General features: G+C 40.9%; 1 protein-coding gene across 1 annotated transcript; it reads right to left on the minus strand.

The window, feature by feature from the left end:
- Positions 1–2,936: 2,936 nt before the first annotated feature.
- Positions 2,937–15,116, minus strand: LOC140411443 (uncharacterized). Its single transcript, XM_072500547.1, has 22 exons — positions 15,054–15,116; positions 14,918–14,976; positions 14,742–14,834; positions 12,155–12,279; positions 10,249–10,389; positions 9,922–9,999; positions 8,287–8,454; positions 8,103–8,199; positions 7,615–7,832; positions 6,364–6,517; positions 5,385–5,599; positions 5,198–5,312; positions 4,916–5,118; positions 4,729–4,846; positions 4,484–4,650; positions 4,306–4,385; positions 4,104–4,231; positions 3,788–3,981; positions 3,570–3,704; positions 3,367–3,460; positions 3,117–3,218; positions 2,937–3,037 (listed from the first exon to the last, which is right to left on the minus strand). Exons 1-22 carry the CDS (start codon positions 15,074–15,076, stop codon positions 2,937–2,939), a joined length of 2,808 nt encoding a protein of 935 aa, XP_072356648.1. The 5' UTR covers positions 15,077–15,116.
- Positions 15,117–15,654: the final 538 nt, after the last annotated feature.

Raw genomic sequence — 15,654 nt, forward strand, 5'->3', positions numbered from 1 at the left:
TCGAGAACTCCAGTCGGTCGGTCGAGAACTCCAGTCGGTCGGTCGAGAACTCCAGTCGGTCGGTCGAGAACTCCAGTCGGTCGGTCGAGAACTCCAGTCGGTCGGTCGAGAACTCCAGTCGGTCGGTCGAGAACTCCAGTCGGTCGGTCGAGAACTCCAGTCCAAGAGGGTACACCCCTGCATAACCCATTTCCATAATATGGCATATCTAGAATGTTTCAGATACAGATCAAAACCAATTAATTTTATCTGACTTTCCTGTATCTGTTAGAATTCAGGGCATTTCCAGCACCCGAATTCACAGAACACAATTGCTTCCTGCACTTGCCACGATAAAAGAATTTAATTAACGATTTTCCCCAATTCCATCATTTTCTTATCTCAATCCATGTTTGGCATCTCTTCTTACTGCTATTCTGGTAAAGTGACTTTCAATTGTTCTTTTAAATTTGTTTTTCCAGCTCATTTGTTCAGGCACTATGTGCTTACAAAACACTTTCCTCCCTCATGATATTTTTACATCACAGATCATAAGGCTGACATCTAGCAAGCCAAAATCACCAATAAACCCTCAGTAGTCACTCATACCAGGTGACCATTGAGGTCCTCATTTCCTACCATTTTTGCATACAATCTAGGAGCGAAAAGACATTGTGCTCACCTTCCAATCAAAATGATCTTATCACCACAATTTCATCAAGCACAAATTTCCCCCCGGTTCCCTAGCACTTAGAAATTGAAAGGGTAATACCATATTGCAACACTGAAAAGGTAATGGAAGGCTGGTAAACAGACAAAAAGATAATGGCCCATATTTACAGTCAGAGGTTAAAACAACCAACTGAGCTCAGAACCTTGGTGATGGGATGTCCATAGTTCTCCATAGGGATTTCAATTATTCAAACTTTTTTTTTTTTTTGAAGGTAAAATTAACTGGTTTGTTCTGCCAGAAACAAAAGCAGTCAAGCTTTTTTGGGGGCGAGGAGGAGGGGGGGGGGGGGGAAGAAAAAAAAATCAGCTTTGAAATGAGTTTGAAAGAAAAAAAAAAAAAAGGGACAAAGGCCATACATTTAGCTGTCCTCATCTTACTCCAAACCTAGACAGAAACAGCTGGAGGCATTGAGGTGGAGTAACTGCTCTTGACATCAACACAACATTTGACTGTGGCATGACAGAGCAAAACCAAATTCAATGGCAATCAAAGGCCTCTTGGCTGGCATCATACCTAGCAGAAAAAGGAAGATAGTTGCAGAAGTTAGAGGTCAATGATCTCAGCTCCAGATCATCATGGCAGGAGCACCTCAAGGTAATGTCCTAGGCACAACCATCTTCCCTCCATAAACATCAGCACTGGGAACAAGATATTGGCAGCAGGACCTACATAACATTCAGACCAAAAGTGTATGCAAGGCAATGCCATCTCAAACCATCTTCCCAGGACATTACTACTGAACACCACTAGTTACAGACCTCAATGCAGAAAACACCCTTCCACTGCTACCTGCTGTCTATGGCCAAGTCAGTTCTGAATCCATCGAGTTATTTCACTCGACTGTGGGATTTTGGCTGGCACTTGTTAAATGCTTTACTGAAGTCCCATGTAGTCAACATGCACAGCCCTGCCTTCAATCATTTGTCACCTCAAAAAAATGATTACAAAATCATACTGTCACGAATAAGATGGGAGGATCTTTTCCAACAATTTTCACTATTATTTGACGTCAAGCTCACTGACCTATAATTATCCAGGTTATCTGCCAATCCTCTGGGGTCTCACCCATGGCCAACAAATTTAAAAAATATATACACAAGAGGACCAGCGATTTCCTCTCGTCTCCCTCAGTAATCTGGATAGATGCCATCTGGCCCAGGGGGATTTGCCCACCTTAATGCTTTTTAACCACATCTAACACTTCCTTCCCGTTAATAACGACTGTTCTAAAGTGTTTACATATCCTTCTGAGATACCAATCAACATGTCCCTCTCTTTTGTGAATACCGATACAAAGTACTATTAAGGATCTCACCCTTTTGCATAATTTCCCTTTGTCTTGTGGGCCAATTTACCCTTTTGTTCCCAATATGTCTAAAATGCCTTGGGTTTCTCCTTGATCCTGGACGGCAAAGGACATTGTGACCCTTTTTGCCCTCCTAATTCCCTGTTTGAACACATGTGCTTCACTGTTTTTAGTTGCAGAATTCATGTATCCTTTCTTTTGGACCAGACTTACATTTCCCTGGTCATCCACAGTTCTGCAATCCTACCCTTCCATACAATCACATGCCATTCTGCACTCCATAACATCAACTGCTCCTTAAAAAAGACCCACATGCCAAATGTGGATGTCCCTCAAGCATCCTCTCCTAAACAATCTCTAAAATTCTGCCTTATCTGGTTCTAGTTAGCCAGCCTTCTCCCAATTTAGCATACCCCAGGACAACACGTTCCTTTCCACAAGTAACCGAAGGCTTACGGAATAGTGGTCACTGTTTGCCGAGCGTGCAATCTGGAGAGAGCGAGAGCTCGAGCTCTGGAGAGCGAGAGAAAGAAAGAAAGTTGGCTTACAAAAATGTAGCTCAGAAATCTACTCTGGTGAGCTGGTTGCTAGGCTCCATCCTCTGGACACTGCTTGCAATTCCCAGCTGCGCCTGGGTTCCTCCAACAGTAGGTTCCTGAGCAAGACTGTGGGCCACTTGTTCTGAGCAGCCCTCAAATGGAAATGGCGTACTTCAATTTCATCCACTCAGGTAGTGGTGTAAATCTGAATTTAGGGTGCCATTGACCAATTCCTGAAGTCGATCGAGGTGTCAGATTAGAATAAATGCTTAAATTGTTGTAGCTCAGAACTTCAATGTTGTTATGACAGTAGCTAGAAGCACATTTAAAGACAAACAAAAAGTTAAGAGTCAAATTCTTTTAATTACAAGGTCATAAATTATTTAGTTTTTGTAATCAAAAACATTCCAAGCACAATAGAAGCAATAATTGCTGAACCTCCAATTAGTATCAATGGCCAATAGGACTTCACTTGGCGATCTGAAAGAAAAAAGTAAATAAATTCAGTTTCTGTGATTGGATAGCTCAAGAAGGATTTTGCAAATAACTCTTCATTCACCTTTCATAGTCCAGTTTTCAATAGGAGGGAATTCTGTCAAGATCACCACTGCTCCTGATGATACATATCCTTGCTGATGGCGTTCTGCATCAGCATTCCGACCTGCAGGTGTGTAGGAACACAAGAATTAGGAGCAGCAATAGGCAATTCAGCCCTCAAGAGCCTGCTCTGCCATTTATTAGACCATGGCTGATCAGTATAAATGTTAAAAGGAAAGCAAATTTTATTCCAATCTTAAATAATACCATACCAATGCGTTGTTTTCCTGGTACACATTGACCAGGGCAGAGCAGCCCATTTACTGGTTCCTTCCCACACAGGACTACACTGCAATGGAAATACAGCTAAAAAAAAGGGGGGGGGGGGGAGAAAAAAAAGAAAGAGAAAATAAAGATATCTTAGCAGGACCAGTTGAATTTATTTGAAAATTTGTTGCGCTGAAGCAATCCTCACCTGCTCCAAGGTATCAACATTTGCCAAGATAAAAGCAAACATTTTGACTTCAAACCTTTTGAAGTGGGTAGGATATCGGACTCGCTCATTCCTCCTTACTGGATGGAAAATGGTCTTGTGCACATCAGCTTTGCTCTCACAGCTTAACAAAAAAAAAACAAAAAAAAAGCTGGTTAGCCAAACTAAAATTAGTTTTCCTACTTTAGAAAGCAGATTACTTGCCTGTTGACAACAATCGGCCACTGTGGAATGCCATGTCTGTCTGGTGATGCAGTTGCCCAGCAATCTTGCAGGAACAGTTCAATTTGTGGATCTTCATTGTGCAGCAGTTGTACTTCAAAGTAGAGCGGCTCAGCCAAATATTTCACCACTGGATAGTCATTGTCTTCATATAGATTAGAATATGACACTTCTGTAGCATTCAATGGAGTTCCAAAAACAACGGGGCAAGATGGAAAGAAGTGGAAAAAAAGGTACTTTTTCAAATAGATCTTGGCTGTTAACAGATTTGCTTTAAAAGGCACTGAGTTTTACCTTTAGCAAGTTGCAAAACCAGGACCAGAGGTCCATATCCAGCTGCAACGGTTGGCTGAGGATTAACTTGGTGTTCAAACGGAATATGCAGAGAGTCATTTACACGATAATGACACGATATTGCAAGCCTAGGAGGAATAGACAGTTACGTACTATTTCATATACGTACCAAAAGACCCCAAACAATTCCTCAGAATCTTACCGATATATTGGACCAAGTCTTGGTGCTGACTTTCCAAAGTATGCCACTTCATTCTCATAGATAATGTAGTCCTTCTCAAACTATTACAAGAAAAGTAGAAAAGTCAAATTTGTCAATTACCAGATATCTGCTGAACCCTTTCCAGACTATTATTTTTCAAGAGCTATTGCTAGCTTACCCTTCTGCTTGTTCCACACGTGTCTGCAGAAAATTCAAAGGTGGCTTTGAATTCGGTACTCTCCTTTGGTTTACAGGCTTTATCTCTCAGCATCATTTTGCCATCTACTCCCAGCAGTGCTTCAAGTTTCAGAGCAGTAATGACAATTCTTCCATTTGGAAAACAAGCTAAGAAAAGAAAGTAGTCAGTATGCCAATACTACACAAGAGCTTGGGTTATCAGAGAGTGAAAGGAAGAGAGCTTACTTAAGAGGCTGGTTACCGAGAAGCTGCAAGAAACAGAAATATTAACTAGCACATCCAGGGCTTTATTATCCCGGAACTGGATGTCAAATCTATTGCGAAGGCCTTGGTTGTTTATTGCCTGTAATGAAAGCACAATTAAGTAGGATCATCTCAAATTAAGACAAGACACCAGCTAACAGCAGCTTACCTCAAGGACAGCTCCAGTTGCATCATGTGGAATTAAGATTACTGAGTGGGTACCATTTTCTCTCAAGATATAACCACGCTGCTCAGCAGATTGAGGGGTAAGCTGTACAGTTCCAATGAAAGGAATCCAGTAGCGATCCAAGGTTTGTGTCACTATCAATGTCATGTTCTCTTCATCACAAAAGCCATTTGCCTCAGGGTGTACTAAAGGAAACATTTTTAATACTCTATTACTTCAGTGTAATTTAAATAATTACGTTGGTCTTCGCAAGGAGCCCCTTACCTATTTTATGCTGATGTATTAAATGTGCTACATATGTGAAGATTAGATTTTCTGGTACCACAGTCAGTGTGTAGATGATATCAAGGGTAAATTGCTCAACACCATCTCCTATATACTGAAAGGAAACAAAGGCAGAGTCAGCAACATGGCCAGGCAGCATTGTGGAAACAGCCTGACATTTCATTACCTTTCTGTCTACAACTGGGGACTCCATTGGAACTTCAAGAATGAAGATTCTATTTAGGGTCGTCTCATTTGTGTTAGTCCCATTGTACACATTAAACAGCTGGTTTTTTTCATCCACAGGGAAGGATTGAGAGTCCAGAGTCAGTTTTTTGAGTTCTACATCAGGAAGAAAGTTGCCCAATGTGACGTTGAATAGCCATTGCTCAGGAATGGTATCTGGAAGATATGGAAAAGCTTAATTGTACACTGGAGTGTAAGCAATACTGTAGTGTTTATTGTTTTACCATTTGGCTGCATTTCTGTCAACGCCAAATGCAGAGTTCAAATTTGAGAAAAAAATCAAGACAATGTACAGAAATTGTGAAATTCCCATTTCAGGGGGAACAAAGTTTCTGAATCTAGAGTTGGTATGGGGTAGCATATTGTCCTTCAGCATTATCTGAAAGGTATGACAAAGTTGAAATTGTATATTCTCGATTGCTCTACTCTTGGAATTTAATTAGGATTCAGTTCACATTCTGGAACAGACAAAAATGTAGCAGTAACTCCAAATTTATCAGAACATGTCAGTATAGATTACTTGCCAAGCCTAGAGATTGTGAAAGCACAGCATTTCCTCAGATCAGTTTAGTTTGCATTATTACTCTTGTTATACATTAGATTACAGATCCATTCCTGGAACTTTGTAGCCACTAGAGTTATTTGCCCAAGAGTTGTTTGGAAGCACCTACCAAACACAACCTCCCCTCACCCCCCACCCCCCCCCCACCCCCCCCCCCCAAAACCACAAAAATAATTTGTATGGAGATGTTCCCATGTACTGCAGTGGTTCAAGGCAGCAACCTTGAACCTGTGGGCAATTATGGATGGTTGATTTCATTGCAAGTTTTAATAGGAGGCTTCTCAGAGCCATATTTCTGGTTAGAAATGAAAACATTCTCAGCATTAGCAAAAGGATGTTATCTTACATTAGTACGTACCATCAATGAGAACTAGGGGTTGAGGTATAAAGGGAGTAGTAACTGGATGGATCACATTGATTTTATTCAGTCCCCATGCCTCATCTTCCCATTGGTGTTCCAAAAACAGATTAATGCTGTATTTTATACCATACAGTCCATCCACCACATGGCTCTGAAAGCAAATGGCAATTCAATTAAGCAGGTTAAGAAATGGAACAGAGTGACATTTTAAACATCAGTTTTTCAGTGACACAAGCCACTATTCCTAGTCTTAGCCAAAGGATTTTTAAAAAATTGCTTCAGCTTGCTTATGCGTTTAATGTCAGGTTGAATAAAAATGTTAAATACCTGGTCAGGTACACACAATGTAGCTGACAGTGAAGTTTATAACAAGTTTAAAGGAATAACAACCCAAGATTTAAAATGGTTTGTTTAAAAACCCACATTCAGCAGGACATCAAAAACGCTGAATCTCATGAGAAACATCCAAATAATGAAGCCAGACAGAGCAAGGACACATTTGGTAATTTAACGTTTCTGGGCTATATTCCCATGACAACGGATAAGGCTTGAGATGTATTTCAATCACCCCATATTAAAATTTGATGGACAGACATCTCAATCAATTGAATTAACTGCAAAGTACTGCCGGTTTTGAACAATTCATTCTGGAATCATCGGACTTACTTTCTGCATCGCTTTGAACTGCCATTGTTTATTTTAACTTCTGTATTGTGTATTCAATTAGAACAAATCAAGATCTGTAATTTGTATTGAATTCAACTCGGTACTGGACAAAACAAAAAGTTAAAAAAAAATATTGGCAAGAAAACAGACTTGATCAAGAGACATCTGAAACTAACTGAATAAAACAATTTACTTCACACATGGAAGCTCAGTTTCAAGATCTGTCGTGTAATATATAAAGTGCGGTGACACACAAGATATATTATAGACCTATCAGACAGCAAAATAATTAAAACCATGAGGGGGATGTTGGTACTGAAGCATCAATTTCAATAACGGGGTCACCCAAAAAGCCAAACCAGAGTTTTAAAAAAATTATATAGACAATCTACTAGTTGGATTTACAGCAGTCCTGATTTTCAAGAGTGAAAACTAATTTCACTGAAATGACAGAAGTCAATCACACTGGTTCTCTTTTGCTTAGGGATTGCATATTTTAAAATGGATTTTAGTCTCAGACATGCATAAATATCAATATCAGTGTGGATGAAATAACTGAAAAAAAGCCAATTCCTCACTAACCTTAAAGTATCCATCCTGTGCTCCAATTGGCACATTTATAGCAAGTGTTGTCCCATTTTTGTCAAGAGTATAGTTTCTTTCTGCCATTTGTGCGGGATCCAACTTGATGCCATTTACTCCCATGGAGGTGTTGTCTTGATGAACTGCACCGGACACAATTGGAGTGAAGATTCTTGGCACAGTCCACATGATGATGTCATCAGTGAATGTAACACCATCTATTAGGAAACCAAAACACATGCGGATTTAACAATGGCATGGCACGGGACATGCATGCAGAGGTTACAAATGGAATTTGGAAATACATGGATGGCTCATGTATAAAGGGCACGATTTTGGATAGCTCAGAAAGTGTAGCTCACCTACAGTTAAACAGTGTCCAGTTATGGTAAATAAGGAATAAACAGTTGGCCAACAGTACCCAATTATTTCAGTGGGGACAGGAGAATGCAAGATGCCATGGAGGGAACAGTTGTAACATTTCTTACCAACAGGACAAGCTATCGCAGTGTCAATTAGCAAAACCATCCATTGCTCCTTGTAAAAACTTGTTGATCGGATTACAGTCAAGGGAATACCTTGGATCTAGTAGCAAATTTTTAAAAAGTCACAAGAAGAATTTAAAATATCCAAATCAGACTACCATCTAGAGGCAAAATATAGTGAACTTACCAAAACTATTTGAGCCTCATTTGTGTGATATGGAGCACGGAGCAATATACGAGAAATTGTAGTATTGATACCATAGTTCATTCTTTGTGCTTCTTTCACAGTCATACTCTTTTTGCCACCAGGGATGTGAAATACTACTTGCCATATTCCACTTTCTGCATAAGTTGCCTTGATAAATTGTAAAAGATCAAAAAGGTTAGACGAGTCTCCCCATTTAACTGAATTAAATTAGAAGTCATGATATCCAAGTTCAATTTTCCCTAATCAATAATTTGCATCAGCAATTTCTGTAGTGTTGCAGTGTAAGAAAATGTCAACCAGGTACAGTATATCTGTTTTTAAGCATCACCTAGAGAAGGAAAATGTGGATGAACAAATCCCATTGCCACGTAGTAATGAGAGAATAGAGACGATTGGAGTAGAGTCAAATTGGATGTAGAAACATCCAATACCACAAATGAATTCTAGCCCAAATTGTCTGGAAATTAATTGGACTCTCCAAATGCTATGGATTGTCTTGAAGCATGTTGGAATAAGACAATGTTGGTAGTGTAGAGAGGCTCTTTTTCAACTGTAATACCTCTAAGAAATCCAATACAAGTCCATGTATGCATTTTGCAGAATGATGAAACTCCCCAACAGGGAAACCGTTTTTAAAACCCAAGATGCTCAAATGGGATTTTATCCTAGACAGATCAAATGTTTTCATGGGCTGGGATGTTATATTTAAGAAAATAGTAATGTGCCTTTAATGCATGACAAATCCTACACATTCATACATTTCTATTTTCTTGTCCAAGATTAGTCATAGTCCACAAAGATAGGCATCCGGGAGACAATTATTTACACTACTCAGCTAGCATTGGGCAGTGAGGAAGCGAATCACATCAGGTACTGGGAGTCATTCAGTATCATGTCAGTCACCCTACTGCTCATTCGCCTGGTCCCTTCAAAACCATCAAAATAAATTATAAAAAAAAGGTAGTTACAAAGATAGATGGATTATACAGTGATAGTATATGGACTTTTGTCATGTGGACGGATTTGCCAGACCAAAGATATTTCAAGAATTGTGCAATGAGAGCATCGAGAAAGACATGGTCAATTTAGCCAAGGTAAAGGTTTACTAGAATTCTCTAATTATTTCAGAAGTGTTTGCTTAAAGGAAATATAGGACCCCCGATTGCAAACAAACATCTTAGCCTTGGAGATTGTTTCAAGTGTGGCCCTCTGCAGGTAACCCTGCCAGGAGACCTGCAGAAGGAACTGTGAACCCTAGTACTGGAAGAGGACAGTTAAATAATTGTAGACCAACTAGAAAAGGACACTTTTAGTTATGGACGAACTGTGGTACAAAGCAAAACTGAGGTAGACAGCACATAAAAATGTATCATTGCTGCAGTGATTAGGGTGATCTGCTCATTCATCCAGAAGTCATGCACAGTGTTTGTAGGCAGATTGAATAGAGATGGGCTCCTGCTTGCAGGGAAATTAAGCAAAGTTAACCAGATTTAGTGGAATACCAAAGTTGTCACTCACCATTGATACCAAAGGAGGTTCTCAAATTGTGTAATCCTTTTATCATTGAAAATCTTTGGTACAAATCAGTGGTTTAAAAAAAACAAAACAACTTACTTCTGGAAACACTAAAGCCCAATCTTCAGCATCTTGGGCATAGTCTTCGATGTTTGGTATATTTCTTTGTACAGAAACCTGTGCATGATTAATTGCAAGTTAATGCATGCATTTGCAATTGGTACAGATCTTTGTACCATTAGCCAGAGCCAAGTCTAGCCCTACAATAGGCACATTACATTAATCCACAAAAGAAAATATGGGATACACTAAAGAGAAATTGTATAGATTGTGTAGGTAATTGTTAAATTAAATAAAATTATGTATAATCAGGCATCAAGTAGATGACACCTACAGATATAGCGATATTCAGTATTCTGTTTTTACCTGCATATAGTTTTCTTCACAGTATATTTCCCTTACAGCCCATGGCGAGTACATACAAGACAGTGTTTGAATATATGTTGAAGCTGGTGTGTCAGTTCCTGACACTTGGATTTGTATAGTGATACTGAATTGCTCATCATTCTGCAGAGAAATTGGAAGTACAATGTCAAGATGAAAACTGGTCACAAACCTGTAATATTCATTCTCAGGCACCAAAGGACTGAAATAGAATCCTGGAATAGCTTCCTACAGTGCATTTCCATTATGCAATACATGAAACCTAAACTGATCAGAGTAGGGGGCACATTCCCAATTAGTTATCCCTCCAACTCATGCATCCCATTTCAGCTGTTGCAATAAACTACGCTTGAAACGTATCCTATAAAGAACATTACAGCACAGGACCAGCCTTTCAGCCCACCAAGCTTGCACGGATTCAGACCTACTACTGTTGTCCAAATGATCCGTATCTCTCCCATTTTCTGACCCTTCATGTGTCGATCAAGATGCATCGTGCTATGGTGCCTGCCTCCGCACTGCATTTCAGTACCCACCACTCTGCATGGAAAACAAATACCCCTCGCCTTGAACCTGTGTCCCTTTGTAAATACACTCTTCCACCCTCAACACCTCCAGTCTCAAATCACATGTACGCTCAGCCTTCGTCTTGCCAATGAAAACAAGTAGCATTTATTCAACCTCATCATGCTAACACCCTCCAGACCTGGCAACATTCTTTGCACTCGATCCAAAGCAAACATGGTGCCGACCAGAACTGCACACAATATTCCAAATGTGACCTACAAGTTTTATACAACTGTAACATGACCTGCCAACTCATACTCCCCAGCCGATGAAGGCAAGCATGCCATATGCCTTCTTGACCACCTTATCCATTGCATCGCCAAATGGAACTATGGACCCGAATGCCCAGATCCCTCTATGTTAATGCTCACAAGGGTCCTGCCATTTACTGTATAATTCACATCTGAATTTGATCTTCCAAAATGCATCACCTCACATTTTGTCCAGATTGAACTCCATCTGCCATTTACCTGCTTAACTCTCCAATGATGCACCGACCCCAGTGGTCCGCCACTAGTTAGATCTCCATTCTGAAAAATTCTCTTCCACTGCTTCAGTCTCCTGTTGCCAAGCCATTTCTTTATCCATCTAGTTAGCACACCAAATCCTATGTGACTTCACCTTTTGTACCAGTCTGCCATGGAGGGACTTGCCATGGAGGGACTGGTCAAACACCTGAAGTCCAGCCACAACCTTTCCCTCAATTTTGTCACGTCCTCAAAAACTACATAACCATCCCACACAAAACCATATTGCCCATCACAAGTCCATTCGCCTCCAAATGCAAATAAATCTGGTCCCTCGGCGAGCTTCCTCCCCGCTGACGCCAGGTTCACCGGCCAATTACCTGGATTATCCCCACTTCCACTTTTAAACCAAAGGGACATTCTTCAGTGCTCTGGAACCTCACACTCAATCATCAATATGCATCACACTCATCTCCTTGGTGAATACTGATGCAAAGTATTCATTAAGGATATCACCTCACTTCCTCAGACTCCACGTGCAAGGACAAAGTCCTTGAGTGGGCCTACTTTCCCTAGCTATCCTCTTGCTCCTTATGCATGTATACAAGGCCTTGGGATTTTCCTTGACCCTGCTTGCCAATGACATTTCGTGGCCCCTTTTAGCCCTCACTCAGCTTTTGAGTTCTTACTTTTCCTATATTCGTCAAAAGCCATGTTTTTAGTTGCCTATACCTTGTGTATGCTTCCTTTGATTTTTCTTTTTTACTAATAAAATTCACCCATCATCCATGGTTCCCTATTCCTGTCCTAAAAAACAAAACAATATTTCTATCATCGGATCAAACTCTACTTACCAAATTATGGACGTAACAGCTGAGGACAGAAGCACGGAATTCGACATTCCGATGATCCACTGCAATTGTATACCCACATTGTGATGCAAACTCTGGTGTAATTGGAAAGATATGACCAAACTGATCTGAGAAAATAAAACAAGGAGTTAGCAAGCAAAATTGTGCTCAATGAAGAACATTGTTCTCTGCAAACCATTTCCCCTTCAAAATTTAGGTTGCATTGCAAGATCTTTCATTTGTATGGGTTTGGCAAAAGTAGAAAGGAGGAAGAAAAGTTCTCCTATTAGCATTTTCCAGGCTATTGAAAAAAGTGGCATAGGGTGGGGTAGTGCAGGGTATGAAATAAAACTGCTTGTGTCAGGTGCCTCATCTTAATCTACAATGAAGTATTGTATCCATGAAAGGTATCTACAAGATGTGGGCATCACTGGCTAGGTCAGCATTGATTGCACCCATAAATCAGTTGGGCCACCATCTTGTATGTGACCACTGACTGTAACCAGAGGTTTCATAAGAACACAAGAACTAGGAACAGGAGTAGGCCATCTGGTCCCTCGAGCCTGCTCTGCCATTTAATTATCACGGCTGATCTTTGTGGACTCAGCTCCACTCTCCGGCCCGTACACCATATCCCCGAATCCCTTTATTCTTTAGAAAGGCATCTATCTTTTTCTTAAAAACGTTTAAAGAAGGAGCCTCAACTGCTTCACTGGGCAAGGAATTCCAGAGATTTACAACCCTTTGGGTGAAGTACCTCCTACACTCCGTCCTAAATCTACCTCCCCTTATTTTGAGGCTATGCCCCCTAGTTCTGCTTTCCCCGACCAGTGGAAACAACCTGCCCGCATCTATCCTATCTATTCCCTTCATAATTTTATATGTCTCAATAAGATCCCCCCGCATCCTTCTAAACTCCAATGAGTACAGTCCCAGTCTACTCAACCTCGCGTCATAATCTAATCCCCTCAACTCTGGGATCAACCGAGTGAATCTCCTCTGCACTCCCTCCAGTGCCAATATGTCCTTTCTCAGGAAAGGAGACCAAAACTGAACACAATACTCCAGGTGCGGCCTCACCAACACCCTATACAGTGTCAAACTGCTTTAGATGTTGTTAGAGCTGCATTCATCCAGATGATCGAATATTCCAACCCTACTTATGCATTTGTAGATAGCGGATAGGCTTTCGGGAAATCAGGCTAGTTACTTGTCACAAGATTCCTAGCTGCTGACCCATTATATTTATATGGCTAGTCTAGTTCAGTTTTTGGGTCAGTGATGACTCTTTCTTTCCCTTTCTCCCCCCCCCCCTCCAAACCATACCACAGGGGGAAAATTCAGCAATGGTTAAGCTATTGAATGTCAGGGGGTCATGGTTAGATTCCTTCTTGTTGGCAATGGTCATTGCCAGGTACTCGTGGTACAAATAGGAGGTGCAGTCAATTTAGAATAGCCAAACAAGCTCTCTTGAAATAACCAGAATTTGTAAGGCAAGACTTCAGAATACTTATTTACTTAATGTTAATTATGGCATGTTCAGTATTGTATCTAATTTAGACTCGAGTTACTCCAATTGGACATTATTCAATGACAAACTTCAAGAACCAGTGAATCAGAAACAGTTTAAGGTGACTGGAGGAAATGAAAAAGATTCTTTATTCCTGGTCCAGTTGCAATCTTCAATGAAGGACTTGCTGCAACAATATAGCTGTGGGTTCCCATTGGTCACAATTGCACCCCACAGGATTAAAAAAACATATATATTTTGATGCTATTGATCGTAGAGGACTGCTATTGAAACATCCTTCAATGAGATCCAAGGGCATTAATGTCAACCCAGAATCATAATGCACATGCAGGACAACATAAAGATCTGATTTGAGCAAGTTAGATTGGACCATTGTTCTCTGCCAAAAGATTTCACTATTCCAGAAAGCTAAGGATTACATGAAACTCCGCTGCTTTTTAACATGCCAAATGAATTAAAGATCCTACAAGAATAAAAGATTCTCCAAACGTCCCTTAAAAAAAAAAGCATTAAAAAAAAAACCTGGTCACCAACACAGACGATCAAAAGCATGGTACCAATTAGACATTATATTAATTAGACACTTCAGTTCATTTCTAAAAGAAAAATCACTATCTAGTGTAGTTTCAGATTGTGGCAGCACGGTAGCATTGTGGATAGCACAATTGCATCACAGCACCAGGGTCCCAGGTTAGATTCCAGCTTGGGTCACTGCCTGTGCGGAGTCTGCACATCCTCCCCGTGTGTGCGTGGGTTTCTTCCGGGTGCTCCAGTTTCCTCCCACAGTCCAAAGATGTGCAGGTTCGGTGGATTGGCCATGATAAATTGCTCATAGTGTCCAAAATTGCCCTTAGTGTTGGGTGGGGTTACAGGATAGAGTGGAGGTGTTGACCTTGGGTAGGGTGCTCTTTACAAGAGCCAGTGCAGACTCGATGGGCCAAATGGCCTCCTTCTGCACTGTAAATTCTATCTATGATAATCCATCATAAAGTTAAATTTAACTTTCGTATCTGAGGTTTAACGATTTACACTATTATCGGACAAATAACTGATTCTTACCAACGACGCTAATCTGCCAAAACTTCCCAGCAAGAAAGTGCGTATTTAGTCCAACCCAGAAGACACTGTCGCGGCATTCAGTCTTCAGAAAACCTGCAGAAGCGAATCAGAAGAATTCCTTCAATATTAAACTCGAGACCAGCGGAGGAGACACAAGCGGCTTGGCGAACACTGACCTGGAGGCGCAGTTTGCATCCAGACTTCAGGCGTTGCCGCAACCACCGAGGATATCAATCTGTGAAACACATAGAGCACCATGAACGAAAAGATGAGAAACTCCCTTCCAAATTCTTTCACATTGCAAAGACTTACCCAAGTAACAGGATAGACGCCATAGTCCAAATTCTATCCCCAATCTGCCCAGTCCACGCTTTTAAGCTGTTTCCCCTCCCCAACAAAACTGAAAGGTAGGTACACCGCCAATAAAATGGTAAAAGGAGTCAGGAGGCGCGCGCCATTTAACCTGGGCTCAGAGTCACGCGCTCCTCATCAGCGGAGTCCGCACCTGGTGCAGGTTACAGCGGACATCATCAGCGGAGCCCGCACCTGCTGCAGGTTAACCTAACGTTTGTTATGAAGTCACTGCTCAATCTTCACCCCTTTCTTCTTTGCCTTGTCTCTGTTGTTCGCACTCTCGCCTCCGAGTCAGTGGAACACACAAAGAAAATCAAATCTGATCCTCCAGGGCAATAAGTACGGAGCGACTCTCTACTGTCCCAGTGCTGATCTTCGGGTGAGACCTTAAACTCTGTGTGGAAAAGTTATCGACCTGAAATGTGAAGTCCACAGATACTGCCTGACCTGCTGAGCATTTCCAGCATTTTTTGTTTCTATTTTCAGCATCGGTAGCATTTTGCTTTTGTAACTGTCTGCCCTGTCAGGTGTGTGTAAATGATCCGATGGCACTATTTTG

This window comes from Scyliorhinus torazame, chromosome 4 (assembly GCF_047496885.1).
Source record: "Scyliorhinus torazame isolate Kashiwa2021f chromosome 4, sScyTor2.1, whole genome shotgun sequence".
Classification (NCBI taxonomy): Eukaryota; Metazoa; Chordata; class Chondrichthyes; order Carcharhiniformes; family Scyliorhinidae; genus Scyliorhinus; species Scyliorhinus torazame.

Coding starts and splice junctions, on each gene's coding strand:
- LOC140411443 (XM_072500547.1), bottom strand. CDS start 15,076: ATGGCGTCTATCCTGTTACTTGG. Junction 3,982..4,103: donor GGTTTTGCAACTTGCTAAAG/GTAAAACTCAGT, acceptor TGAATGCTACAG/AAGTGTCATATTCTAATCTA. Junction 3,705..3,787: donor CGATTGTTGTCAACAGGCAA/GTAATCTGCTTT, acceptor TTAAGCTGTGAG/AGCAAAGCTGATGTGCACAA.